This window comes from Gracilinanus agilis, chromosome 5, assembly GCF_016433145.1.
Source record: "Gracilinanus agilis isolate LMUSP501 chromosome 5, AgileGrace, whole genome shotgun sequence".
Lineage (NCBI taxonomy): Eukaryota > Metazoa > Chordata > Mammalia > Didelphimorphia > Didelphidae > Gracilinanus > Gracilinanus agilis.
The window spans coordinates 155,585,836-155,606,714 of NC_058134.1; the positions used below are offsets into that span (position 1 = coordinate 155,585,836).

At 33.9% G+C, this 20,879-nt stretch overlaps 1 protein-coding gene across 1 annotated transcript in view; it reads right to left on the reverse strand.

Annotated features, from left to right (window-relative positions):
* Positions 1-3,981: 3,981 nt before the first annotated feature.
* The window catches only part of FAM185A (family with sequence similarity 185 member A), an 87,846-nt gene continuing 70,948 nt past the window's right edge, over positions 3,982-20,879 (reverse strand). Inside the window, exons 7-8 of the mRNA XM_044677650.1 lie at positions 17,752-17,886; positions 3,982-5,843 (exon numbers count right to left, since the gene is read on the reverse strand). Of these exons, the coding sequence (XP_044533585.1) occupies positions 5,728-5,843; positions 17,752-17,886 (251 nt within the window). The 3' untranslated portion in view covers positions 3,982-5,727. The remainder of the gene's footprint in view (positions 5,844-17,751; positions 17,887-20,879) is intronic.

A 20,879-nucleotide genomic window follows, 5' to 3' on the forward strand; every position in this document is an offset into this window, starting at 1 on the left:
TAGGTATATTCAGTGAGGACGCTGCACTGATCCCCAGGCAGTGTGTTGTTCAGGCCTAGTCAGGCATAATTCCTCATGGCTTTTTGGTTTATAATGCAGTTTTTACTGTCAATTTTAAATTCTTTCCTTACTTCCTCCTCTATGCATTTGAGAAAGAAAAACAAAATCTGTTACAGATATCACATAGTCAGGCAAACAAATCCCCACATTAGCCATGTTCCAAACAAGTATGCTTCACTCTGCACTTGAATCCAGGGGGTTTCATGCTTCAACATGTGTCCTTTGGAATGGTGGTTGGCTATATTGTGTTGATCAGAGTTCCTAAGCCTTTCAGATTTGCTATTTCATAAAATGTTCTTTTGGTTCTGCTCAATTCACTGTGCCTTAGTTCATATAAGTCTTCCAAGGTTTTTCTAAAACTGCTCCCTTTATTATTTCTTATAGCACAACAGCATTGCATTATATGTATGTGGGTTCACTATTCTTCAATCGATAGACATTCATTCAGATTTGTTATAGGAAAAGTTAAAGTAGCACCTTACTTTAACTTTTCCTATGACAGTTTCCAGTTCTTTTACACCTTGAAAAGGGGTAGTACTACATTTATACAAGGAAATCCTTTTCTTCTTTTTTGATCTCTTTGGGATATACAAATAGTAACAATATCACTGTCTTTAAGAATAAGTATGATTTAATAACTTTTGGGGCATATTTCCAAATAGCTTTCCAGATTCTTTGAATTTAGTTCTCCCAATATTTCACTAGTGCACCTGTTTTCCCAAACCCTCTAGCATATGCTATTTTCCTTTCCTTTTTTATTTTTTGGTCATCTTAGCCAAACTGATGCATGCTGGTTTGGTACCATAGAGTTGCTTTAATTTGCATTTCTTTGTTAAGTGATTTACAACATTTTTCATATAGCTACTTACAATTCATCTCCAAAATGTCAAATCATGTTCTTTAACCTTTTATCAGTTGGAGAATAGTTCTTATTTCCATACATTTGACTCAGTTCTCTATATATCTTAGAAATGGGAACTTTTATCAGTTTGGTGCAAAAATCACCCCTCCCCATTTTCCTGCTTTCTTCATAATTTAAGCTGCATTTGTTTTGTTTTGTGCAAAAGCTTTTTAATTTTATGTAATCAAAATTATTTGTTTTACCTCCTATGAATCTTTTTATCTCGTTTGGTCATGAACTCTTCATTATCCATAGATCCAATAGGTAATTTCTTCCTGGCTTCTCTAATTTGTTTATATTGTCACCCTTTCTGTCTAAGTCATATATCTTTTGGGATTTATCTAGGTATACTGTGAGATGTTGGCCAACATTTAGTTTCTGACAAAAAACTTTTCCAGATTTTCCAACACTTTTTGCCAGAAAGTGAGTTCTTGCCCCAATAGCTGGAATATTTAGGTTTATCAAACTGGTCATTTGCTTCCATTGATTTGTTACATTGATCATCCTTTCTATGTCTTGACTATTATTGCTTTGTAATATGGTATGAGATTTAATACTGCTAAATCCCCTTCCCTGCCATTTTTTCTTATCAATTCACTTAACATTCTTATCTTTTTGTTCTTCTGAATAAATTTTGTTATTTTTTCTGCCAAATAATCTTTTTGTAGTTTGATATGGCACTGAATAAGTAATTTTTCATTATATTGATTTGAACAATTAATATTTCTTCATTTTGTCTTTGTGTAAAGAGTGCTTAACAGATATTCATTATAGTTCCACTGTTTTTGTAGTGTGTTTTATAATCCCAAGAATTTTTATTTTACATATAGATTTTTTAACTGCAATTTCTTTTTATCACTTTCTGCTGCAATCTTTAGTAAAATATACAGACATGCTGATGATGTGTGTTGAGTTTATTTTACATCATGAAACTTTATTGAAGTACATTTTATCTATAAGGTTCTCTAATTAAACTATCATATCATTAGCAGAGAGCCATAATTTTGTTTCCTCTTTTTGTTCATTCCCTCAATTTCTTTTTCTTATTGAAAGAGGTAGGCATTTCTAACCCTACTGAATAGCAGAGAGAATAATGGAAACCTTTTTTTTTAACATTTGATCTTATACGAAAGGCCTCTAATTTATTCTCATTATGGAAAATGAAAGGTCTGGGTTTTAGATAAATACTTGTAATTATATCAAAGCAAGATCCATTTTCTTTGCTGATGTATTTGTTTTTAATAGGAATAGATATTTTATCCTGTCAAAGGCTTTTTTCTGCATTCATTAATATGATCATATAATTTTTGTTATCCTTATTATCATATAGTTTTCACAATATGGAACCAGCTGTGCATTCCTGGTATAAATCAATCTTGCTCATAGTGTATAATCTTTGCAATATGTTGCTAATATTTTGTTTAAAATTTTAAAATCAGTATTCATTATAGTCTATAATTTTGATTCTTTTTTGACTCTTCCTGGTTTAGGTTTTAAGACCATGTTTGTATCATAAAAGGCATTAGATAGGACCACTTCTTTCCCTATTTTTCAAAGTTTAACATTAGAATTATTTTAAATATTTGAGAGAATTCATTTATTAAATCCATTTGTTTTGGTTTTTATCCACTCAGAAGTTCATTTATGGCTCATTCAACATCTTTTTCTGATACTGGGATAAGTTCTCTATTTCTTGTTCTACTAATTTGGCCATTTTATATTTCTGTAAATATTCATCCATTTCATTTATATTACAAGTTTTACTGGCATATAAAAAGGCAAAATGGTTCCTATTAATTTCTTTAATTCATAGGTTATAAAAATATGCCTTTTCATTTTTTATGCTGGTAATTTGTCTTTTAAAAATCAAATTAAGTAATGGCTTAACTATCTCATTTTTCAAATCTCTTGTTTTATATATTAATTTAATTTTTCCATTTTCAATAGTCAATCTGATTTTTCAGAATTTCTACTTTGGAGTGTAATTGGGACTTTTTAATTTGTTGTTTTTCTAGAACATTTTTGATTGCATGCACAATTCATCAATCTATTCTTTTTCTCTTTTAGTGATGAAAATGCTTATATTGTTTTGGGGTTTTTTTTGCCCTAAGGGCTATTTTGGATGAATTCTAAATATTTTGTTCTGTTTTTTCATTGCTGTCACATACACACATATGAGAAGGAAGGAAGAGAATTCAGTAGTTCTTTATCTACCCAAAAGTAAAAGGACCTAGTGGGAGGTTTTTAACCTCAAAGCTATCAGCTTTTTTTTCAGCATTTCAAAAAGTATTTTTTAACATCAGTTGGTTTGTTAATGTTATATATTTTATTTTATACATTTTAAAAATGCTATATGGAAAGGAATCATCTATTTAGACTGTCAAAGAAATCCATGACAGAAAAGGTTATTGAGTAGAGGGATTCCCTCCACAGTGTAGTGTTATGATTAAAAATGATGAGGGCCGAGATCAAAAGGAAGAATAGTATTTTAATAAAAGCCATGCTGAGAGATAAACTGACCACGCGCCTGTAAGAAAAACCTATTCCAACCTCAACTCAGCCATTTACCTTCCTCTCTCCTCGAGCTCAGGTAACTAAAGAGGAAGTTCCAAGTTACTACCCCCTACTTAAAATAGTCCCTCACCTTTAATACGTCATCTAAAACAGGAAACCCATAAAACCCATTGGACCATGGGAAATGTAGTTTTAAGGACCCCCACAGGTCCACAGAAGTTTGTCAAACACTATATTGAGGTTCAGTCCTTCCAAATAGAACCCCAGGTGATTTTAACTAACACAGTAGCTTGCAGCCAATACACACTTTTCCTAAAGATCCATCAACCTTGATGAATTATCAATGCATCAGATGAAAAAGGCACAAAGGAAAATAGTGAGTTCAAAATCCCCATCCTTAACTTGGTTCTTTGGTTCTTAGTTTATTTTCTAGAAAAAACACATATAAAAGCAAACTATGTCTATCTCTGTGTCACACAAAAAGAAGAAAATGAATGCATTTGGGATTTTTCCATATTACTTTAATAATTTTTTCAAATGATCTGTGTTTTTACAATGATTCAAAAGTGTATTTTACCCGTATTTATCACATTTCAGAAAAAGTAATATTCTAATATTTATCCAAATTTTAAAAAACATTCTCTGCCCACCCCCATAATGAGAAAGTCCCCATAGTGATGAGATCACATAACCATTGAAGTTTAGTAGTAATATTACATGTGAATATATCCATTTTTTAAAAATCTCTCCTCTATTTAGGATATATCCTTTTTTATGGTATATATCCTTTTTCTAGGTATTGATCAGAGAAGTCAAAGCAAAGTAGAATTTCTCATCAGAAAAACTGAAGGAAAAAAATTTCAAATAAAAAAAAGAAAAACTGAAAAAGTTAGAAGACTAATTCATGAGGTGTTAGGAAGGGTTTTTTTTTTTTTTTTTTTTTGGTTTTGTTTTTTGTTTTTCTACTGGGCAGGGAGACATGAGCATTGCTTAAAAAATAGCTTTAGCAATCTGGATTCCATATATTTTCAGTACAAATAGGCACTGCTTTTCACAGAAAACTTATTAACCATGGCCAATGAAGGTGAGAGTAAGGAGAAAGTCACTCAGTTTACTTAAAAGAAATGGAGCAGGATTTCTTACAGAACTTATTCAAATTGTTGGTTGAAGAAGAGAAGAAGAGAACTTTGCTTATTATTTACTATTGAGGGCTCCAGAAATGACTATATAAAAAAAAGTAGGGTGCAGAGCAAAAAGCTAATTTTCATTAGAGAGAATTAGTTAATCTTAAAAGTTTTCAGTGAGAAGTACTAAGAGACTATTTAGGGATAGCCAACTTTTTTAAAATTAAAAAGCATTTAGTAACTGCAGCCTTAAGTAAAATGGGCTTGGGAGAACATAAGGTAATATTTTCTCTCTGTATCTTATGTAACTGTGATACAAAGACAAGTTACTATAGTGTCTGTGACCATTCTGGCTTTTCCTAAGTCTATAAATTTTATTTTTAGTTATGGGAGGCAGAATGTGTGCGTGCCTGGATGAGAATGAGTATAGTTAAGGAAAACTGTCTCTATGTTTCCTTCAACTTAGTGGTTTTCAAAAAATGCCAAGTGTCTTATAACAGGAGCATGTTCAGTGTCTGTTAACTGTGTGATGTTATCTTAATTTACAAAACTAGAAGATAAAGAAACATGTAAAATAAATTTATCAAGGAAAAAGAAAATTAATCTAGGTCACAATATTTTACAAACTTTATTAAAAAACCAAAATATTTCCCTTAAGATTCTTTATAAAGGATGGATTTTTCTTAATTGTGAAAAATATCATCTAGTAGACAGTTCTTCCTGGTTTTATATATTAACTGAATGCTCCAAGAGTGGAGAATTAGGTTTTGGAAGCAAGGAAGTTCATAAAAACCTTTAGCCCCAGTTCTAAAATGATAATACCTCCCATATTGGTATACTAGGCAATAAGCTGAATGCTGCTTGTAGTTTGTCTTTCATTTTATCAGTGATTACTTTTTGCAGAGTCTGTAGCATATATTATAATTCACAGCTTGAATCGATGCTGAGATGTACTCATCCGGAAGTGTCACATAGCAGCCAAACACAAATGTGGAACCCTAGAAAATCATTCCCCAATCAGCATTCATTTCCAAATTAACGTTACTAATGTTTCTATGTCTGGTGGCATCAATACTTTCTCAGTGATTTGATGTTCGATGATTGTTATTTATAACAGAGTTCAAACAATCAGGAGCCCTTTAGTCTCAGGGACTGAAACCAGCTTTGGCTTTTGAGATGCACAGTGCCATTGGGTGCATTGGCTTTGATCCATTTTTCACTTTCACTGGTTTGGTTCAGGAGACCTAAAAAGCAAAATGGCAGGAGGTTGTCAACAAGTTGACCAACACTAGTAGTTAAATATCAACATTTTACAAACTTCTGAAAAGTATGAAAACAACCACAACTTATAAGCAGTTGGGACTGAAGAAAATTACAGGGATTTGTAATTTGTCTTCACCACCCACTCCTTCCACTTTGTTAGAACAGCTTTTAATTTACCTTCCCAACCCAATCAGTTCCCTATTTTTCCTCCCTCTGTTCCTTCATTTTTTTTTAAATTTTAAACCCTTAACTTCTGTGTATTGATTTATAGGTGGAAGATTGGTAAGGGTGGGCAATGGGGGTCAAGTGACTTGCCCAGGGTCACACAGCTGGGAAGTGTCTGAGGCCGGATTTGAACCCAGGACCTCCTGTCTCTAGGCCTGGCTCTCAATCCACTGAGCTATTCATTTTGTTTTTTAATATAAGAGATACTTTTCCCAACAAATATTCAAACAAACTCCTTAATAGGAAATATCCTCTCCTCCCTCCAAAAAGATGATTACTATTAATAGAGAGTAGGGATATGTACCCTTTAAACTCTGATAGCAAACTCTGGTCAGATACAGTAGGCAAAATCAGTAATTTAGGTGACTGAATGTACACTGTTGCAAGAAGTGGGTATGTACCATCTGTTTCACTCTGTTTTCTTCATTTTGCATTTATATGTCTCAATGTTTTTTTTTTTCTGAAAACTTCATAGTTGTCATTCCTTACAGCAAAGTAACATCACATGACATTCCTGTACTTCAATTTGTTCAATCATGTAGCCTTAGAGAACCATTGTTTACTTGAGAGCTATATTAATCTTTGCGCCAATAATTTAATCTGTTCTTATATCTATTAAAGGCTTATTAGCTAGATAACGTCTAAGGTCTATTCTGGATCTCAAAAAAACCCTATAACCTATTAACTAATCTTTGGGGACATTTTGTTTATATACATAATTTTTATCTAGAATTATTGTACCAATTCACAATGTCAATAACAGTGAATTTGCCATTTCTGTCTGCACACAGGCATGGTAATGAGTTAAGTTTTCCTATCTTTAAATTTAGCATTTTCAGATTTTATGGATATGTGATTTATGATTCTGAACATTGCTTTGGGTGGTTATTTGTATTTTTTTTTTTTACTTTGAAAACTGTACATGCCCTTTGACCACCTATCTATGGAAGATAATTACTTTTTTAAACCTTCTTGTGTACTTGTTCCAAGACAGAAGAGTGGTGAGGGCTAAACTATGGGAGTTCAGTAACTTGCCCAGGAACTGAGGCCATATTTGAACCCAGGAACTCCTGTTTGCAGACCTGGCTTTTTTTTTTTTTTTTTAACCCTTACCTTCTGTTTTGGGATTAATACTAAATATAAGTTCTAAGGCAATTATAGTTCATTTCACATATTTGTGCCAATTTTACTCAAGATTTTGGATATCAGATTTTTCTCAGATATATTTAATGATTTTTTGATGAGCTATTTGAACTGCATTGATTTGTGTAAATTTTTAAAAATTGTATATAATTCAAACGAATTTGTTCTTTGGAGTTTACTGGCAATATAAACTGCTGTTAGCGCTTGTTTCTAGGTCTATTTTTCTGCACTCTGGAAGATGCAAATTCAAATCTTGCCTCAGGCACTTAGCTGTGTGATTCTGGACAAATCACTCAGTTTCTTCATTTGCAAAATGAGGAAATACTATTATTATGGGCCCCCCCCCCATTTCAGAAATTGGGAGGGTACAATATCCACTTCCCATGTTTCTTATTAGGATAGATATTATTTGCAAAGTGCTTTGCAAACCTTAAAGCACTACATAAATGCCAGCTATTATTACTAATGATGTTGTTATTGTCCATGGTCATATAGGCAAAGTGGCACAGTCAGTATTGAAATCAAGGTCTTTTGACTCAAAATCTAATGCTGTTCCCATGAATCTTTTTTTTCTGTGTATTTCTTTTCTAGTAAAATACAGAAAAGATAATGGTGTTGTGGATTTTGCATCCTGCTCCTTCTTTACTTCATTTTTACAGATTCATTATCTCAATTAACTTTTTCATTAATGTTTTTGAATTCTCTTCATCAACCGTCCTGTCATCTATAAACACACATAATTTTACTTTCTATTTGTCTGTGCTTATTTCCAGCTGCTTAAATTAATTGCTTTATTGCTATAGGTAGCATTACTAACACCATGTCAAATATTAGTGGAAACAGCATAACCCCCCTTAAGAGTGAAAGATCTATCAGTTTCTGTTTTGGTTTATTTCACTTTTAACCTACATATTTCTTAACACAACCATGTGAGACACAGAGAGTCTCTCCAGGGATTTTGTATATGTACAGTCAAGGGCAGGGATGACAAAATTTGAAAATAAATGTTTGAAGGCATACGTTAGCTTCTAATATATTAACATGAATCTTAATTTACCCACTAGTGAACTAATCATTTGACTTAAGATTCTCACAGGCAGCTATGTGACTTTATAGAAGTACCTACAGGAATCCTATATTCATTTTATACGTCTGTCTTGGCGGGTTCTGAGTACATCTAGGCCTCAGCTCCCACCTGTCAAAAGTTGGGGAGGCTGGGGTAGGAGGCTAGCATTTCTAAGGTGTGCAATAATGAGTGTTTTGAATCAGCAGAATTCAAATTTAGTCCTGGTATTTCACCACATTGGACAATGAAAAATGAGTAGCTCTTTAAAAACAGCACATTTGATCTAGTCAATGTCACATTCCACCAAAAAAAATGTTTCTTTCATTAATGGTAAAAAGGATATGTGGGTGGCCATAAATACTTCCTGTACCACATTCACTCCTAACATTTGAAATAAACATTTTCTCTTCAGAGCAACGTTCTGCTCATTACTCTTTCAGTCTGCCACATGTAGAATGTTCCCTTATTAACAAGTGGGGAATAGGCCAGGACCAATTTCCTAATTCCCTTTCAGAGATGCATTCATATCATTATTTTGGCAAGGCAGGCTAGGCAACTAGGAAATGTATTTCCTGTTTACTCAACTATGACTACTATATTTAGCAAGCATGATAAACCTAGAGATATAGTCAGCCCCTCAGTTCCCTGGGCAATTATACTATAAGTGGCAGAATAGTTATTGATCTGCATGGGTAAAGGAAGCTTCCTTATTATGAGGTCCCTATACTGATGAAATCACAAGCTTGGGCTAAAATATGATTCAGTTCACAATGATAATTCACCATCTAGGGTATATCTAGATACTTAGCCTCACAACTAATGCATGTTACTTTTACAATATCAAGACAACAAAAATTTCAAGAAAAAAGGGGTAAAAAAGTACGAATCCTTATCTTCCAAAAGCTTACAAATTCTACTGTAATTTGTAATGTACAAATTACTTATTACAGTTCTGCTGGAACACTTGTTTTGAAAACACAAACTTGTTACAAATTAATTGATCTGTTTCAGTTCAAGGTTCAAGTCAAGGTGTAACCTGTTTGAGCCTAATTTCTTCATTTGTAAAATGGGGCAAATATCCATAAGTACTTTTGTTTAATAAAGTTGTTAGGTAAATGAGATCAAGCACATAAAAACTTTGCAAACCTTAAAGTGCTCTATAAATATCGGGGGCTGGTGGTAGTAGTGGTAATAGTAGTAATCAGACACATTCTGTTCTATTCAATGGGCAAAAGAAAGTCTTGCATAAAAATCAGTTTCATAAGCATGATGTTTAGAGAGCAGTTTGTATGAAAAAATCCCCAAATTTTAGTGCACTGCCAGTTCTGTATGAGTCAGCAGATGGAACAGCCAAACAAGCTCATGCTATTTTCTGTCATGGTCAATTCACACGTGAAATAGAATTTAGCTTTTGACGTGTAGCTTGAGAAGGGCATTGATAAGCTGCAGAGCATCCATAAGAGAGCAACCCAAGAGTGAAGGGATAGGAGATGGGTAAGCCTGGAGAAGACTGGGGGTGGGGGGTGGCGGTGGCCATGAGACATGTCTTCAAGTATCTAAAGAGCTGCTATGTGAAGGAGGGGTAAGACGTGTTTTGTTAGACCTTCATAGGGCAGAATCAGGAAAAAATGGTGCTATAATGCACAGAACAATAAACCTGGAATCAGAGGAACTAGGTTTAGTTCTTGGCTCTGGCATTTAAGCTCTTCTGCATTAACAGGTCTGAGGGTGGGAAGATGATATTCTGGAGGCCAAAGGAGCTAGGATTATAACCAAGAATCATGACCTTAGCTGGCAAAAGTGAGTATAATCCTTCAAGAGAAAAAAAAAGATATTGAATGAAACTGAGGACTCTCAAACATTGTTGATGAAAAGCCCAGAGATAATAGAAAATTTGACACTGAAACATAAGAATGAGGAGAAGCATAAAGAGATAAAGAGGAAAGAATTCATAAGGGATTCAACAAGGCAAAACTGTTTACATCCGAAATGGGAAGAAGATACTTATAACTCCCGAGAACTTTATTAGGGCAGTTTAGAAGGAAGGTACATAGAAGGCATGGGTTTAAGTTGTCTATGATGGGATGATATCCAAAGAAATAAAATTAAGGAATGAGAAAAAGGGGAAGATGGAGGAGGTGGTGGGTAATGCTTGAAACTTACTCTCATTGGAATTGGCTCAAAGAGGGAAAAATACACAGTTAGGTATAGGAATCTAACCTTATAGGAAAATAGGAAGGAAAGGGGATAAGAAAAGGTGGAGTGAGGGCAGACTGGGGGAGATGGTGGTCAGAAATAAAAAAAACTTTTGAGGATAGGGCAAAAGAAAAGAAAAGGCTAACTAGGGAAAAAAGCAGGATGAAAGGAAATAAACAGTTAATATTAACTCTGACCGTTATGGGGAATGAATTCATCCATAAAAGAGCAGATAGTAAAAGAAATTGAACCAATGAGCACTCTAGGAAAAAAATCCCCTGTGGTAAATGGATTCACAAGTGAATTCTACCAACATCTAAAGAATAATTTCAATACTCCATAACCTTTTTGAAAAAAAAAAAAAGAGGCAAAGAAGGAATCTTTCCAAATTCCTTTTAGGGTACAAATATAGTTCTTATAGCTAACCCCAAAAGAGAAAAAAAACGATAGAAATATTTCCTAATGAATATTAATGCAAACAAATTAAGATACTAGCAAGGAAATTATAGTAATATATCAGAAAGAAATTAAAGGAATTAGAATAGGCATTAAGGAAACTAAACTCTTTGCAGGTGATAGGATTAGAGCAGGGGTCAGCAACGTATGGCTCTCGAGCCATATCTGGCTCTTTTGAGGGCCAGATATGGCTCTTTCTGCAGGAGCCATAAAGCCAATTTTTTTTCAGGTGCTGTTACAGGAGCCGCACTGTGAGCACTGTATGGCTCTCATGAAATTACATTTTTAAAAATGTGGCGTTTATGGCTCTCATGGCCAAAAAGGTTGCCGACCCCTGACTTAAGAGAATCAACTAAAAAACTAGTTGAAATAACAACTTTAGCAAAGTTGTAGGTTATAAAATAAACTCATATAAATCATCAGTGCTATTAAAATTTAGCAGCAAGAGATAGAAGAATTCTACTTAAAACCACTAGACAATATAAATATCTGGGAGTCTACCTACTGAGATAAACCCAGAAACAATATGACTACAATTACTTTTCACACAAAGTCAGATCTAAACAACTGGAAAAAATATTACTTGTCCTGGGAAGGCTAAGCTATTATAATAAAAATGGCAATTCTAAATTAATTTAGTTATTCAGTGCCATAACAAGCAAACTACAAAAAATTATGTAGCTAGGATATTTTATTATAGTTATAATAAAACTAGGTACCAGTTGTTTTTTTTTAAACAAACAATAAAATAAGCCATTAGCTTACTTGATTTTTAAAAAGGAGAAAACCAAACTATCAGTAAAAAATGTAAAAGCTGAATTCAAAACAAATGAAGAAATAAAAACAATTATTAGGAGTTATTTTACCAAACTATATGCCAAAACAATTCTTGACTTAGAAGAAGAAACTGAACAAGTCAGAACCAGACATTTACAAACAAATTCTTCCAAATACAGAAGAGTAATGGATTCCAAATCTGTCAGTTGTTTGGGAAAAAAAAATAAAGGGTGCTACCAATTCTATGATTCAAATATGGTCTTGATACTTGAATTAAGGAGAATCAAAATATAAAGAAAGCTTTGTGCCAATCAATATCCATAATGAATGATGATGCAGAAATTTTAAATAGAATATTATCAAAGAAACTAAAGTAACACTTCCCTAAGATAATATATATCAGTATGATCAGTCTACAGAGCTGATTCAATATTAGGAAAAACATAAAAGCAAGGTAAAATGCTAATTCCTTTTTTAAAAAAGAAAACCAATACTATATCCATTATCGCCATTACTATCCAAAATAGTATTCGAAATTCTAGTTATAACAATTAGAAAAGAAAAAGAAATTGAAGTAATAACTTTATGTAAACTTATCACTCTTTGCAGATAACATGATGGTTTAATTAAAGTAAACAAAAAAAATCTAAGTGAAAAAATTAACAACTTCAGCAAAATTGTAGAATATAAAATAAACCCACAAAAATCATCAGCATTTTTGTATACTGTCAACAAAATCTAGCAGTGAGAGATAGAAAGAAAATTTTCATTTAAAATAACTGAAGGCACTATCAAATGCCTGGGACCATCTACTTGCCCACACACACCCAGGAACTATATGATAACAATTAGAAAACACTTTTTACAAAAACAGATCTAAATCATTACATAAATATCAATTGCCTGTACATTAACCAAGCTAATATAGTAAAATAATAATACTACCTAAATTAATTTACTTATTCCATGCTACCTAGAGAGCCAAATATATATATATGTATATGTGTGTAGGCATATGTATATATATGTTACGAATTCACCTGGAGGAACATAAAAAAAGAGTGTGAAAGAAGGGAACTTATCAGATCTCAAATTACACTCTAGAGCTATAATTGGTTTTTTTTTCATTTGGTACTGGGTAAGAAATAAATTAGTGGAACAGATTTAGATAGACAATATACGGAAGCAAACAGGTACAGCAGGCTAATGTCTGATAGACCCCAAAATCCCAGCTTGTCCCAGATACTGGGACAAGAACTCACTACTCAATAAAAACTATTGGGTAAACTGGAAACTTTTATTTTGCACAGTCTGAGAAAAACTAGGTATAGACTAACATTTCACACCATATACTGAAAGGAGCTCCAAGTGGATACATGATTTAGACATAAAAGGTAACATCATGAAGGTACTGGAGGAGTAGGGAAGAGATTACCTCTTAGATCTGGAAGAGTTTGTGATTGAAAAAGAGACAGGTTCACAGGAGGTAAAATGGAGAATTCTGATTACACAAAAAAAAATTTTTTTTGCACAAACACCACTAATGTAGCTAAAATTGAAAGAATAAAGAGAAATAGGGAAGAAATTTTTGCAACAATTTCTCTGAGGCCTCATATGTAAGATATATAGTGAACTAAGTCAAATATATGAGTGTGTCATCCTCCAAAAATTTAAAAGGTATGAAAATAGGCAGTTTTCTAGAAGAAGAAATTCATCAATAGCTATATGACAAAATGTTCCAAATTATTCTTATTTAGAGAAATGGAAACTTAAAGCAACTTTCAGGTTCTACCTCATACCTATTAGATTGACAAAATTGATGAAAAAGAAATGACATGACAAATGTTGGAAGGACTGTGGGAAAACAGGTATTTTTATATACTTTTGGTGGAGCTGTGTACATTTGTTCAGACATTTTGAAAAGCAATTTGGAATTATGCCCTATTTAACATTGCATATGCCAAGCAATACTATTACTAGGACTCTACTACAAGAGATAACACTGAATAAATTATGATTTACACATGTAATGGAATGCCATTATAGAAAAACCTAAGAAGAATTGTATGAACTGATGCAGAGTGAAGTGAAAAGAACTAGGATTTATAAAATGACAATAGTATTATAAAGACAAATTATCTTTGAAAGCCTTAGGAACTTGGCAACCACAGTTTCAGAGGACACATAATGAAGTATTCAATCTAACTCCACAGAGATAATGGATTCAAAGTACAGACTCAGGCATATTTTTTTGGGACATGATTCATTTTGGAATTTGTTTTGTCTGACTAAACATATCTGTAAAGGATTTTGGTTTTCTTTCTTAATGGGTAGAAGAGAAGAAAGAGGGAGGGAAAAATCTGGAACTGAAAATAAAGTTAAATTGCATTGAAAAAAAAAAGCTATGAGGAGTCATGCCTGACTAGAGAACTACCATGGGATTAAAACAGTATTTGGGGAGCTGAATTCAGCTAAATCTATGCAATGTCCTTCTGAATATCTTTGGTAAATATCCTTCCTTTGCTGTAGAGAAGTAAATCTCCTTTTGTTAAGTATAAGGTCTTATATAAGCATTTAGTTTCATTCCAATTTTGAATCTAAACTACTAATGGTCTGGCCAGAATCAGGCCTTTCCTATAACATGTTGGTATTAAAGGCCTTTCACAGACTATTCCAAACCTACTTTTTTAACAGCACTTTGTGTTTTGGGTCTGAAGTTTCTCATCTATAAAATAAGAGTGATTTCACTAGATGGCCTTGAAACTCTTAATCCACTGTTAAAAAATCTGATGATTGTATTCTTTTATACAAATATTGGCTCTATAACTCTCAATTGTCCTTTGAATTCATGTACAATTCCTGATACTATTTAGGCTTTTTTTTTGGCTAACTATATTTTTTGTGCTATAATTAAACATTTTGTACTAACTTGATGAATAGCTAAAAATAAAGAAGATAGTAAGAACAAATAGGCAGGAGATAAAGAGTGTAAGAAAATGTGTGTTGAAGGAAGGGTTAGAGGATACAGCAGTCTATTAAATGAAAATAAACTGTAACATGGAGGACATCAGAAAACTACTATAGCCATAGAGTATCTATCCTAAAGGGAACAGCTATAGTGAAAAGCAGAATCTTTATTTCCAACCTGTCAATAAAATAAGCAATCTTCTTGCAATTCTGTCCTAAGTTTTAGCATTCATTTAAAAACAAAAGAAATTAACAGATATACAAGGCTATTTTCCAACCCAAAGAACCTTTTTCTCAATATAGTTAGCAAACTTTCCCTTTTATAGCTAACGGAATCTCTTTTCATGACTGACAAAACCATATATTTTAAACTCGGGGGGAAAGATAAAGCTTCAACATACTCTAGACCAGCCATTTTCAGGATTTGTCAGACCAAGACATTGGACTTTGTCCCATTTGGAAAGAAAAGCTATCACTGGGTTTGAAAAAGTGCCATTACCCAGTGAGACTGGAGAGCATGTAGTCTTTCTTCCAAACCATGGGGCCAGAGGTTTTTTTATGATAAATTGCAAATCTAATCCATTTGTGTCCTATTCCTGGCTAAAAATAACAGGCTTGGTTGGGAATTCCCAACTTAGTGGCTTTCATTTGTTCCAAAAAGATTTTTCATCTGTTTTATGTGTATAACTTGGCTAAAATGAAAGGACCCCCGTAGTGCTGGCTTCCTTCTATGTGCCCCACTGGCTAGCTAGGAGAAAACAAAACAAAACAAACAAACACCATCTCTAAGCAAGCAAATAAGAAACTTTGAAGATGGACTTTACTCCACAGGCATTGTTAGCACTGATGTGTGGCTTCCTGCAGTTTAATAGGGTTTCATGTCTGAGCAGACGGGACTTGAACTTATAAGTTCAATGGAATGACTCTTATCAGAAAGTTTTCTTGGTATGACTAAAAACTTCTGTTCCTTCCCTAATTGGGAAGAACACAAAATTTATGACCTATACTTCAACTGCTAAAAAAATCACCGAAGGTCTATCAGCAATATGGTTTTGTAGCAGGGGTTCTAGAAGATGAATTCTTAGCCTGAGAATTACACCTTGGATGTAATTTCCTTTAAGTCTAAAACACTATGCTTTTATAGATTACAGAATGAATTACTAGGAACAACAAACACCAAGAGAAGTTAGAAAGCAAGAAATAAAATAACATTACAGGGCTGACCCATAAAAATACCTTCAGAAAGCATGAGAAAATTAGTCCTCTTTAGGGACCAAGTCTTACTGGGATGATGTCTTATGGGAATTATCAAGAATAAATCATGCTACAGATGCAATCCAGACTTTACAATATGGTTAATTCTGTTTTTTACATCATGGGCACTGTGCCCAGCTGACCTTAGTTAGATTTACAACCCATATTTAAGCTACTCATTATTTCCAAAATAGAGATTTGGACTAGAAATCTCTATAGAGTGAACTAATCTGCCTTACTTCTTTAGCTGTCATATGATTCAATCTACTTGATATGCTAAGCCTGAGGCCTTTTTGGTAATGAACAAAATATAAAATGAAACATGGAAAATTCTCCTCAACTTAAACATCAAATCAGCACCATCAACTGGCTCCTGCCTTGTGTCTACATCTCTACCAGAGATGAAGTGGTAAAAGTATATTAGGTCAAATTACACTAGTACTCTGAAAGCGGCTTCACCTGTTTTTCTAAGGGGAAAGCCACAAACCCATGTATTCTTGGGGCCTGTGAAATGGAAAAAGATTGGTTCATTATCTGTAGAAAATTTTAGATACTAACCAATCATTCAAGTTCTAAGATTCATATTTCATAGCCAGGGACAGAATCATCTTTACATTTGAGTACTTTCTGTGACTGCTGGTTTGCAAAATATGAGATATCCTGGGAGGTTTAATCTCAAACATAAGCACAAAAAGAGGCTAATAGGCAATAACTCCAATACCTATGAAGGCTAATGACTGTTAGTCTTCAAATGACAAAGCTAGGTATAAAAGTCTATAGGCTTTCCATTTGAGTAAGAATACTTTTCTATTTAGGAATAAGTCCCTTCTTTGAAGAAGACCCTTGAACTTATTTTGAGGTCTCTGGTCAAAACTTGCTGTGGACATTTGGATCTCATTTCAAACTATATTTCCCATGATTCAATAGGCTTCCTTCTTATGTGGAGATGTGAGCCAACGTAAAGAGAAGCTTAAATAGAGAGAACTGGATTGGTACGCTCTCTTTTCTCTAGGAAGCAGCCAAGGGGAAGGTATGGCAGGCCATTCGAATTAGATCTTAGTAGGCACGTGGTTTTCTTACTTATCAATATGGATTACAATAAAACCTTAATATTTTTAAATATGCCCTTCTGTAATAATTTTATTTGTTACCTGAGATACCTCCCGAAGAATATAAATTACAGGTGAATTGTCTGGGTATGTGGGAGGTAGGAGTTTCCAAATGGAAAAAAAAAATCAGAAGTCCAAAATTTCTTGCTCCCTCCAAAACACATATATTATTCGAATTCTGTTGACATGTGCTAAAAATGAAAACCTAATGTGAAGCTTCAGAGTGTATATATATATATGGAAATGTTTTATTCCTTTGTCTATGTCAGTGATGTCCTAGCAGGGGTTAAAAGAAAATACTGGCAGCCAAAGAAGTCAAGACAAGTAGCAGTGATACAATAGTACAACCAACAAACTGAATCCCCAGTTCATTCTGATCCTCTGGACTACAGTCAAGTCTTGAGATATAACACATACATTTCTTTTTTCAGATTGTTTCTGTGCCAGAAACTAATTTTGTCAATGTAATAAAAGGAAAATCTTGGTTACATAATAAGTTATCTAAGGGTAGTTTAATAATCCCCCAAATAAAAATATCTGGATTTCATTACATAAAACAGAAAAAGAAAGCCCTAGAAACTCGGATGCCACATAGGGGGAAATTAAAAGCCACAAAACTGTAATGATATAGATGATACTCATATTTCAGCATGGACGATGAAAATTCATTATGAGGCAAAAATGTGTCTTTCTTACCATTGATTGTTATGCCATTGTCTTGTGAAACTTCTGTCATTTCCTGTAAAGTGATTTTTGGATTCACATCAACTTTGCTCCCAGACAGTTGCAAATGAGCTTTGAGAGAGGATGGGACTTTGACTGTAACAGACCCTGGAATGAATTTTAAAATGCAGTTAAAAAAGAGAATGTCTGAACCCTAGCCTTTGCTCAGCCCCACTGATTTAACAGGGGAGTGTTTCCCCACCTACAGCAATTTCCTCTATACCTTTCCCCTCCACATTTATGCTGTACTCTCTTTTTCTTGTCCAGCTGCAGAGAGAATGATCAAGGCGATTCCGTGAGCACATGGTATCCACATTCATTTCGGGCAAATGAGTCATGAGGTCATTATAAGCTACCACTTCTTGTAAACAGCACTAGCCAGCTCACAGGGCTGGGCGAAGATGCATAGTCAGCAATTTACTTCATCTGTGCTTGCAGTCAAGGCCTGTTATTAGTTCCTCACTGCACAGCCCTGAGGCTGGCTCCATGAAACTACACACTACGGGAGGAGTGCCATCATGCTGATTGCTATATACATGTTTGCACTTCTGGGACTGAGGTCTGTTAGGCCATACAAGTCGAGGTCTGGAGCCAGAAGGGACCTTAGAGGCCACGTAGTCCAATCCTCTCTAACAGAGAAAGAAATGGAGGCCCAAGCAGGGGAAATGATCAGACCACAGTCACACAGGTAAAAAACTATCAGAGGTAGAGAATGAACTGGACTGTGGCTCCATAGTCAATAAGCATCATATTCTACCATGTGGTTTCTCAAGATGATCTCTTAAGAGAAAAAGCTTCCTGTTGTGAAAGAAAAAAAAATTTTTTTAATCTAAAAGAATCCCCAGGAAAAAAAATCTGATGGTATAAATAAGCTATCTTAGGGGGAAAAGTTGTATGTAAAAGGATTTTAGTTTGAATACTAAAGGGACTATTCATCTTTTGTTCAGACTTTATTCAGTTTTTGAAGTAACTGGAGTAAAGGATGAAATTTTATTTTCTTTAAAACTCTATATACATTCAAGGTCCTACTAGAATAAACCAGAACAATTCTTCAGCTGATTACAGAAGACTTTTCAAAACTATTTTAACACTGGATCCACCATAAATTCATTAGCTCATTCCTATTTTTGTAGTTTACTTATCTATACATCATACAGCAATCAATACATATAAGATATTCTTATATAAAAACATCCACATCTTCATGAACTAAGATGGTCAGGATGATAGAGTATGTTTTGAAGATTAAATTTTGAATGTATTAGAACAAGGAAAGGTTCTAATGATGCCTTATTATACACTCTGGTTAATATCAACTTTAGTTACACTAAAGTAATTCTGCATCTAGTTAGGGAAAAAACTAAAAATATTCTTTATTTCCACTCTGAGAGTGAAGTCTGCAAATGTCTGGCAACTGAATAAAACTAAACTCAGAAATATGCTAAGGGGGTTATTCTTTTTTTTCTTTTACAGAGCTGGATAGTTAGAAGGCTGGGGAAGATGAATGAACCCACACTAGTGAGTGGCCATGCAAAAACAACCCAGACCACTAGCCAAAAAAATTATAAATGATAAAATATTAACACATTAAAAGTTTCTCATGACTAGTAATTAAGTGAATACCAACTCTTGTTGGGAAGAATTCAAAATGTTACTTTGTGACATCTTACAATGTAAGAGGGTACAAATAATTCTTCAACTTTTTTCCCCCAATAGGTTAAAGTGACAAATGCTGCACTCTGTATAAGACAGTGGCAGAATCCAAATGGATTCCAGACATCTTTATTAATCATACACCACAAAGTTCTGTATCACTTTCTGCTATCCTCATCACAGATAATATTTCCATGTGGAATTAGTTAACAGAAATGAAGCCTGAAAATTTTGATCTCATTTATCTTTATGCTTCTGCCAATACTATGATCACAGTAGGAGAAAAGGCAGGATTGCAATCCTACTATGTTATGTCAGCAGGGAGGGTGCTGGATCAAAACCAAATAATGATCAAATCAAAGTCCTAGTCAAAAGTCTGATCCAGGGCATGAAGATCAGCAATTATTTTTCTCTTCCCTTCTAACAGAACAGGGAAATCATTCTAGTATGAGAAGCCCTTTAAAAATTATTGCTTCTCTTTCTACTAAAAATGAGAGGCAACACAGTGAAAGAACTTTAGAGTTGGAAGAAGCAAATATGAGTTTGAGTTTTAATCTCTCTCTCTGACATGACCATGGATATGTCACTTCATAAGCCTTAGAAATAGCTAATACTTATCTGTTTCAAAGGGCTAGTTTGAGGAATATGTTTTGTAAACCATGATGATAGAGATGTGCATATGAACCATTAGTGCTATTTTTTGTTCTAATGTTAATCAGGAAAAAAATGGGTTTCTAATTCTGGAGGGCAATTTGGAACTATGCCCAAAGGGCTTTAAATGAATAACTGCCCTTTGACCCAGCCATACCACTGCTGGGTTTATACCCCAAAGAGATTATAGAGAAAAAGACTTGTATACAAATATTTATAGCTTCACTCTTTGTGGTGGCTAAAAATTGGAAAATGAGGGAGTGTCCATCGATTGGGAAATGACTGAACAAATTGTGGTATCTGATGGTGATGGAATATTATTGTGCTCAAAGGAATAATTAACTGGAGGAATTCCATGTCAACTGGAACGACCTCCAGGAATTGATACAGAGTGAAAGGAGCAGAACCAGGAGAACATTGTACACAGAGACTGATACACTGTGGTACAATCGAACGTAATGGACTTTTCTACTAGCAGCAACACAATGACCCAAGAAAATCCAGCAGAACTCAGGAGGAAGAACATTATTCACATTCAGAGAAAGAACTGTGGAACCAGAAATGCATTAGAAAAATATATGCTTGATTACATAGTGTGATAGGAACATGATTAGGGTTTTGATGTTAAAATTTAGATCACTCTACTGCAAATGTGAATAACATAGAAATATGTTTTACATGTATAACCCAGTGGAACTGCTTGTTGGCTTTGGGATGGGGAGGAGAGAGTAAGGGAGGGGGAATTATGAATCATGTAACCACAGAAAAATATTCTAAATAAAAATTTAAAAAAAAGA